Source organism: Nanorana parkeri, unplaced genomic scaffold, assembly GCF_000935625.1.
Source record: "Nanorana parkeri isolate BGI_ZX_2015 unplaced genomic scaffold, ASM93562v1 scaffold246, whole genome shotgun sequence".
Lineage (NCBI taxonomy): Eukaryota > Metazoa > Chordata > Amphibia > Anura > Dicroglossidae > Nanorana > Nanorana parkeri.
The window spans coordinates 490,782-500,257 of record NW_017306514.1 but is presented as its reverse complement, the minus strand read 5'-3'; the positions used below and the strand labels follow the sequence as shown (position 1 = coordinate 500,257).

Here is a 9,476-nt window from a genome sequence, read left to right as displayed (position 1 = left end):
TATATATATATCTGTGCAGAAAGGGCATAACTTGATAAGCTTTACTGTTATATGTCACCTTTAAACAGTTTAACATTAGCTAATGAAAGCTGATCTGTGACTGTATATTTCTGTTCATAAATAGCTTTGGACCAATGTATAAAAGAGCCCAAGGTATTTGTGTGTTTGCTTTGATTATATGAGTGTATCAGCAGAGGATAAAGAATGCATTCATGAAAAATCCATGTAATAGTAGCAATCAGCACTAATAAACTCTAGGAATTCAAACTGTTGTAATACCGTTAATTGAGCATGGAAGTGAAAGTAAATATGTAATCTAAGCCCTGGAGTGGTGAAATCTGCTTACAATCTCTGTAATTTCTTCACTCTTAACAAACCATGTTTGAATTGTATACCTATAAACCAGAATTGTTAACATTTCAATTATCTGCGTGTGTGTATAGTCATATAGAGTAGTTCATTTTCAGAAGTGCACAAGTTTTCTAACAGCTTGAGGCTTATTTAATCAACGGTGTGCATAATGCAGTAACCCATAGCAACCAATTACAATTCATCCTTCATTGTTCTGACTGATCTAGACTAGTGAATAAAGAAATCTGGTTTCTGCTGTAAGTCGGTGCTTGTTATTGCTCTTTACTTTTTTTTTTTTTTTTTTAAATAATCCTGTACTGTAAGAAATTAGGTGGTTGCCAATGCTTATTCTTTTTCAGAAAATGTTAATTGTCAGGTTATCAGACTGATCTATTGGCCCCTGTACTTTTTGAGTTACTGACCCAGAAGTATGCAGTTCGGGAGTGTTTGATTTAATCTGACCCAACTTGTTGGCTGGTTGTTCTGGGTCGATGACTCAGAAAGTAATGCGAGTAAGAGCCAGGAAATAAGGATTTTAAGAAGATCAACAGTGGCAATCTACATATTTGTCTTGGTGAACATTTGATCCGCACACATATACTAAAGGTATCCACTGGCTGATTTTTATAAATGCAAGAATATATTTATCATATCAATTGTCACTCATGTAGTGGCCAATCATCAGCAGATTAGGTATAATCTGCTACAATCATTTTCCTGTTTGTAGGTAAATGAAGACTAATCAACTGCCTGACTATACCTTTGAGGTTTCAAGGAATTGATTTCTTTCTACTTATTTGCCCTTTACATTTTGCAATTAATACTATCTTTATTTTTAAATTCTAGGGACCGATTGCAATGAGAATGGCTAAATTAGCAATCAACCAAGGCATTGAAGTAAGTTAATTTAATTGCATTATTGTTTCATGTAGTGTAGACACTACTGGCTGTGTGGAATATTTATTAAGGCGCCCATATACGACCTAATCTTTCCTAGCAATGACTGCGATTCAAACATTGCTTGCAACCATCAGGAAAGAATCATTGTACATGTGCCCTAGAGGGAGGACATTAGTATTTCTGACTTTGGAAGCTTCTTGAAACATTTCTGTGGCTTTCCTTTTTGCTGTGAAATAAAATGAAGGAGATGCGCCATATTTTCACATTTCAGGCAAATTGTAAAGAATACGACAGGAGGGTTTAGTGGCATGGCACAGCTACTGAGAAGAGTCATATATTTTACCACTTGTCCTACCCAGTTAAACATCTCTCTGTCTATTGCCAACTGTAGTCTGTCTGATGTTGCAGTATTCATTCCCACAATACTCTTATTTATATGATTTCTGATGATCAAATATACAGTGAAATTTTTTGAATGTTATGCTAATAATAATTATTTTTCATTTTTTTTTTAAACCTGAAAATGTTAACAGATGCTGATCTATCTTCTTTCACATTTTAGGTGGACTTAGCCACAGGCTTAGCAATAGAAGAAGCATGCTATGCTCAGGTATGATACCTATACATCAAGTCCAGTTTTGGTACTTTTGAAAGCCAATCAGGCTAGTAGGTAGGAACAAGTAGAATAAACTAACCAAAAAATAAAAATAAAACACAGTTAGCAAATAGTGAACTTGCTGAGTTGGACATTTGTTGAGCAAAAGGGGTGCTTAGTCGGCTATCATGACCATACATTAGGTCAATATTTAATGCATCTGAAATTATTGCTTTTCAAAGTTCAGCTTTACATCCAGAGATAGACAGCTCTGCACCTATAAGTGCTCAGAGCTGAGTGCTCCCAGGTTTATGCTTCACAGGGGAGATAAGTTATCACTGATTTCCCGCCACTCTCTATCCTGAAACCCACCTTGAAGGTCTTGGGCACCCAGGAGGGACAGGTAAACCCAGGACACATTGCTGGGGGGGATTGTCACATTACTGTACGTGTAGAAGTGATTGAGTGGCTTTATAACCGCCTGAATCACTTTTACAAGAAAGCCGACAGCCCAATGTAAAAAAGTAAACAAACTCTGCTTACATGTCAGTGCTGCTGCTAACTTAATCTGACATAATCCTTATATTGTTGGCAGCAAAAGAGTTAGAGAGATGACATCAGGTAACACTTTTTAAGCTGCTCATCAACATAAAATGTATGAAATTAGTGCTTTCTGATGCCATAGCAAATCATTATGTCAGTAATAGCCTTATAGCTTTCTTCACCTGACATTTTTAGGTTTGTAATAATAGTGCTCATTTACAATAGGATAATATAAAACATCCAACACGTTTCGGGGGCACACAGATTACCCCATTCTTCAGGGCATCAAAAAACAAAATTTGTACACTGATGATTGTGGAAACAGATTTCCTGCACTTTCTTAATTATATACAATTTTATATTGGTTACATACAAATAAAATGATAATAATAATACTCATAAAACCTATTCTCATGAAATATATGAAGAGAAACAGTTCCATTGTTATGTATGAAAGATGTTTTAAAAATCGAGAGTACAACCCCTTCACATTCACTTGCTTAACATTGTGGTATTTTGCACATTAAAGTTTTTAAAACGACATCCCCTATGCATGCAACCGACAGGATGTCGTCTCACCCAGGGATAGACGTTCTCTCCGTCCACGTACCTCTCTCGGATTTACACCTGTCTAAATATTTATCGATCACCGACTAGCCGAGCATGTCATTTTGGAATAGAAACAATGGGCCAATGTACAATAAATTATTATATAATTAGTATAACATTTTTATAATACATTTTATAAACAATCAGGATTTACCATGCAGCAGAAAACCTTTATGGTAGGGGAGAAACCCTACAAATGCAAATGGAGAAAGCTTTCAGATATAATATTACTAAGCAAAACTGGTTTGAAAAAAAAGTAGCTGCACATAAACATTACCTCTGTGTACATTTTAAAAACGAATACATCAGGAATACAAGTGGGCCTGTTATAAAAGAAAAAACAGCCTGAATGCATATAAATGGTAGTTAAAGGCAAAGACCAATTGTATCTTAAAATATTGTGTGTAATCAGGAGGACTTGGATTGGCACAATTACCACCATAAGTCTATGTTAAGAAACAAAATGCAGATTAACCTTAATTTGCCAAAACAAAGCAATATGAGACATAATTTATTAGAGAAAATTGCTACTATACGAGTAAGATGTAATAAATGTAGTGGCTATTTGCAACATGAGAGTGAGAGATGATCTGGATAGTTTCTCACACAATGGGGCTGATTTGAAACGTGTTGGCCCAATGTATAACTGAGTGTGAGTGTACAACATTTGCAGCGCACCTAGGAGGATTTTCTAGTGACAGTAATGTGTTGCAAATATTGTTCGCTCATCTATACTCTGGTCAAGCACGTTACACATCAGCCACATAGTGAACAGAAAATTTGTATGCGAAGTGTAAAAAAATTTAGAGGGTCTTGAGCTGGTCATACACTGGTCAGATTTTGAAATTTGACCAGTGTGCAGCCCCCTTAAGTCCCGCCCCCCCTCCCCATTTGAAAAAAGTCAAAAATTCCCCAATAAGCTGTAGTCACTGTTTGGGTATTCTAACAACTGTACACCCAACTCTGTCAGACTACAATAGCTGGAGATAGGGATTCCCCCGTATAGTGTTTTTTGCTAGTGAGTGGCCATGCATGGGTTAAGGTCATTTTTGCACTTTATTTATATAAACTGCACAAGTTAAATTAGCCATAGGCCTAAAAGATTGCAGTCAGATGTTTACTTATCATCTGACCATTACACAATATTGTTCCCCTCTGGTATTCAACAAAGCTGCATTGTGATCTATGCGACACACATCCATGATTAAACTTTTTGGTCAGGGGAACAATATGTTTAAAACTGAAACATTCAAACGGTAAATATTTTCCTCTAGATTCTCACAGACGTTTCAATGGCTTCCTAATCCTGACAATTTGGGGTCTTCTCTCAAAGTACTGGACAAACATTTGTATTGCTCCTACCTATATAAGTTTATGAATCAGTTCAGTTTACCCCCATAGCCATCAACCAGGTACAGGACTGTATAATAACCAAATCATTAACCATAAAACGTCAAATGTTTTCGTTTTCCAGAAATACATTAGACATATTTTATCGAATTAAATGGCAGGATCTGGCATTCTGAAATATGATTACATGCAGGGGCGTACTTATTTCTTTTATTTGTTGTTTGTTTATTCCTTTCAATTGAAGAAGTTATTGTTTTTATAATGTGAAACCTCCCACACAAAAATCAGCAAATGGTGTTTATGCAAGTTAGCTAAATTTAGATTTCCTAAATGGCCACACATTCATTTGAGCATTCATATCAGGCTTTGTACCATATGCATTGCTGTTGTTTACAGCTCTAAAATGTGTGCTGCTTTATCACGAGTGGCATTTTATTCCATTTTTGCTGCTTTTCACTTTGTCAGGAGTCACTCAAATTGGTAATCTAAGACAGCTGCATTATTAAAGAACTTGTTTGTGACAGAAATGTGAAGCGTACAAATTTGTGTGTCCATCTTTTTCACTGACAGGTTTAGATGCATCGTGTATAATAACTGTTTGTCAGAGCATCAAAACAATTATATTCTTTACCTGTTCCATATGTTAAAATGGAGGACACTAGCAATGCATGAGAGTAAGCAGTTACTGACTTGAAGATTTTGGTTGTTTTTTTTTTAAACTTAATTTACCACCCCAACATCAGCATGTTAAACCCCTTCCTTTCCAGGTCATTTTTCAGTTTTCAGGACAGTGATACTTTGACTGAAAAATTGTATGCAAATTATGTTTATATAATTTTTTTTTAACAGCTAGAACTCTGTTTTGGTGATATTAACCACTTCCGGGCCGCAATACGTCTATAGACGGCGGCCCGTTAAAGTGATTAAATAAGAACACGGCTCCTGCAGCAGACGTGTTCTTGGTACTGCTTTTAACAGCAGGCGATTGCTGTTACTGTACAAGCGATCGACGTCTGTACAGCCGCCGCTGTTGGCTTCCCTGAGCACCGATGTCCCCGTGCGGCACCCAGGAGCCGCTCGGCGGGTCTCCCCGCAGTGATCGGAGAGAGATTCAGCGGCTTACAGCCGCTAATCTCTCCTCGGATCACAGGATCCGGAAGTGATGTGTATTACATCACTTCCATTGTCACTCGTACAGTCTCCGGCTCTTAGAGCTGCCCCCCACGTGCACACACATACACACGATAACGCGTCGGTGCGCCTACGTGCAAAAACTACATTTACTCTACACACGTTACATATCGCCGCGAACGTCGTAGTGAGAGCAATAACTCTAAGGCCATCAATCACTGTTAGCATTAAACTGATGCGCGGTAAAAGCATTTAAAATGTTCCCTATAGGAAATTTTGGGTATTGCCTTTTGTTGCGGCTTCACGGGCGAACACAATTTTAAGGCTTGACATGTTTGGTATCTATTTACCCGGCGTGACCCAGACTTTCACATGTTACCAAAAAATTGGGTATTATATTATGTTTCTGTGCACTAAATTTTAATTTAGTTAATTTTTTCCTAAAAATACTGGTTTTGAACATTTGCACAAAAACCGTGCGACATAAAAAAATTGCAACTAGCATTTTTTTTTATTCTACAGGGCCTCTGCTTTCAGAAAATATATCATTGTTTGGGGGTCTGAAGCTGTTTTCTAGCCAAAAAATTATATTTTATCATGTGTGCGCAAATCCCCTGTTTCCCCGAAAATAAGACCTACCCGGAAAGTAAGACCCAGCACTATTTTTTAGCAAGAAAATGCCCCGGACAGCAAGTGGTTAAATAATTAGTTGTTTTTTTTTTTTAAATATAAAGAAAGAACTTTCCCTTACATTCTGTTAAAATACATATGCCTTGACAGTACAAACACCCCTAAAAATGACCATTTTTGGAAAGTAGACACCCCAGGGTGATCTTATTTCATTCAAAATTTTCTTTGGAAATGAGGAGACATGCTGGCATTGAGGAGGTAAATTTTGTGTACTATTACAGTCTAATGCTTTTAAACAGTCTCCACCTCAGACCAATAATTTTGTTGTGAGAGACTATGCCAATCTTTCACCTCCTGCTGCATTCTACATAGCATCAATCACAATTTTCCCACCAGTGTCTTTGGGAAAATAGGTGATACAGGCTACACACTTGGTAATGGGGCACACATGGGAAGGAGGTGAAGGGTCAATGTACAGGATGGAGATGGGGAGGGGGGTTTAATGCAGATGTGCAGGATAAGGAAGGTGAAGTGGTTAATTTACAGGTCACATACAGAGACGGGAATGGTGCTGACATGTACGGGAGAAAAGAGAAGTGAAAGGGTTAATAATAAAGTAATACCTTCATCTGCTACTGCCTGTTGATTATCTGCAATGAATGAAGAACCCATTCATTCATTCCTTGCTCCCTTACTCTGTTGCGACAGGAAGGAGAGGACTCTCACATGTGAACAGATTGCACTGTATAGAGCTGCTTGGATGAGCTCTGAGCACATGCACCAACAGAGAGCAATGGGACAATTTTTAAACGTCCTTTGCCCCTACTGACCGTTTGTCTACATTTCCAGTAGGAGTTTACAGATGTATTTCACCCATTAGCTGGACATTTTATTTTTACTTTGAAGGCATTTGTGAAAAATTATTCAGAAGTAATTGTTGATGTGACTTTTACATTTTCATGCTTATTCTGTTCACATTTTGGGACTTTTTAGGCAGATTTTGATATTATCCAAAGATATAGGCATGTAAAATATATTCAATACTTGACTTTTCCTGTAAAAAGTGATCTATGTCTAGTATAGCAGGAGAGAAGAAGCTGCCCTCTGCTTTACTTTGCATGGTATTTAGGTCACAAGCACACAGACCACATTGTTAAAAACAGAGGCGACAACAAGTTGAATGATTTACATTTTTTCACTTTAGGATTACTGTGTAAAGGGGGGAAAAGTGTACAAACTATACACTGAGTGGCCAGATTATTATGACCACCCCATCAGTACTCCGTTGGGCCACGAGATGACTCCACGAGATGTTGAAAGGCTATGCGAGGAATCTGACACTGCACTGTTGCCCTTCTGTTGTCTTGTACTCTCCGTTCTGCCCTAACATTGACTAGTCGCAGACGGCCACAATTTCCACGTTCAGACCCTGATTTTCGGCTGACAGTCCAGTCTTTAAACACTTTAACAACAACTGCTCTTGAACATTTAACAAATTCTGCTGTTTTGCCGATACTCACTCTATGGCTCCGCGCCAACAATCATCCCGCGTTCAAAGGCTGTTAAATCGCGTTGTTTCCCCATATCTTCAGAAAAAAATCCCTTCTACTGTCGTGGTAAACAACCTGCTTCCCTATTTGTAATGGTCTGGCCCTCTACAAACGTCAGGTGGTCATAATAAACTGGCCACTGTGTATATATATATATTACTTTTATTAGATGTGCACAATGTGGTACTGAGCAGCCTATGGGGGTAGGGGTGGCAATAGTTTTGGCAGGGTAATCATGAAATTGTTAATGAGGAGGATTATTTAGAGGGACACTATACTTCTGCATTGGGAAGTTTGGTATTCCCGTATTATTATTATTGGTATTTATATAGTGCCGACAATTTCTATGCAGCGATTTATATAGGTGCACATTCACATCAGTCCCTGCCCTCAAGGAGCTTACAATCTAAGGTCCCCATCTCACATACAGGGCCAATTTAGACAGGAGCCAATTATCCTTCCAGCATGTCCTAGGAGTGTGGGAGGAAACCCACACAAGCACAGGGAGAACATGCAAACTCCTTTGCAGATAGTGACCTGGCCAAGATTCGAACCAGGGACCCCCAGTGCTGCAAGGCAGAAGCGCTAACCACTACGCCACTGTGGTGCCTAGGGACCTACCCAATATATTGGGGATGGAGGGTGACAGTGGTATTTGCAGGGTAATTATCAAATTGTAGATGAGTACTGATATGCACAGGGGCACTGCACTTCTGTAATGGGGATAGGAAGACGGAGGTTTTCCCTATCCATAGTGAATGTGGGAGTGTACTGGGGATAGGAGGGCAACTGTTTTTTTTTGTGTTTTTTTTGAATGGAAAAGCACCTGTGTCATTGGGTTAATAATATTATACAAGATTTATACTGTAGATTGTTAGGAGGACCCTGCCTGGAGAGTATGACCTCTAATAATCTGATATGTTCCTGTTATAATTCTGTAATAGTTTATTTTCCAAATTTGTGTTTGCCATTAACTAGAAATATCTTTTTGGGGATTTTTTGCAGGTTATTCCAACTAAGGATAGAATTGAAGGCCTACTAGCATTTAAGGAGAAAAGGCCTCCACGTTTCAAGGGGGAGTAAAGGACCACAGGAATGCCTTACCTAAGAACATAGCAGAATAAATGTGTTGGGGACCTTCTGTGTGTGCGTTTCCTCGACCTCACAACCATGGAAATTAAAAACATTACGGCAGGTGAGCGTGCCCATACACCTTCCTGACCCTGTAGATCACTCTCATAGTTTTTAGCATTGCCTGTGACAACAAGCGCAGCCACAAACCTTCCTTTGTTAGTTAACAGAAATGTCAGAGTCTCCAGCTCAGTAGTCAGTGCTAGTAAGCTCTGGGGCTGCAGCCGCAGTCAAGATCTGCATTTTGTTTTCATGCTTCAGCAGCATTGTATGTTATGAAACACTGTTCATATAGAATGTCAAAATAATGTAAATTAAAGCCATATAAATTATTGTTCATAATATTACTTAAAGATGTCAGCAAACCATACTGGTAAAAAAACAAAAAAAAAACATTTTCAAGGGATCATTTAAAAAAATGTACTTGATCAATAAAGATGTGTTAAATCAATCAATATATTGGTTTGTGATGTGTTTATGGATAAACAAATGTTGCAAAAATGATATAAGCTTCAGTAAACTTAAAGCCATATACTGACTACTCACTCTTTAGTTTTTACACAAGAGCTTTAGGGACCAAAAACACACAGATGTGCTGCTACTTTACCTCCTGACATGTATGTATATATATATACTAAAATGATCATTATTTTTCTTTATTGTCAATTGAGGAACACAGGAATGTA

General features: G+C 38.1%; 1 protein-coding gene across 1 annotated transcript in view; it reads left to right on the top strand.

Annotated features, from left to right (window-relative positions):
* The window catches only part of AUH (AU RNA binding methylglutaconyl-CoA hydratase), a 159,515-nt gene extending 150,292 nt beyond the window's left edge, over nucleotides 1–9,223 (top strand). Inside the window, exons 8-10 of the mRNA XM_018556669.1 lie at nucleotides 1,198–1,248; nucleotides 1,814–1,861; nucleotides 8,665–9,223. Of these exons, the coding sequence (XP_018412171.1) occupies nucleotides 1,198–1,248; nucleotides 1,814–1,861; nucleotides 8,665–8,742 (177 nt within the window). The 3' untranslated portion in view covers nucleotides 8,743–9,223. The remainder of the gene's footprint in view (nucleotides 1–1,197; nucleotides 1,249–1,813; nucleotides 1,862–8,664) is intronic.
* The last annotated feature ends 253 nt before the right edge of the window (nucleotides 9,224–9,476 follow it).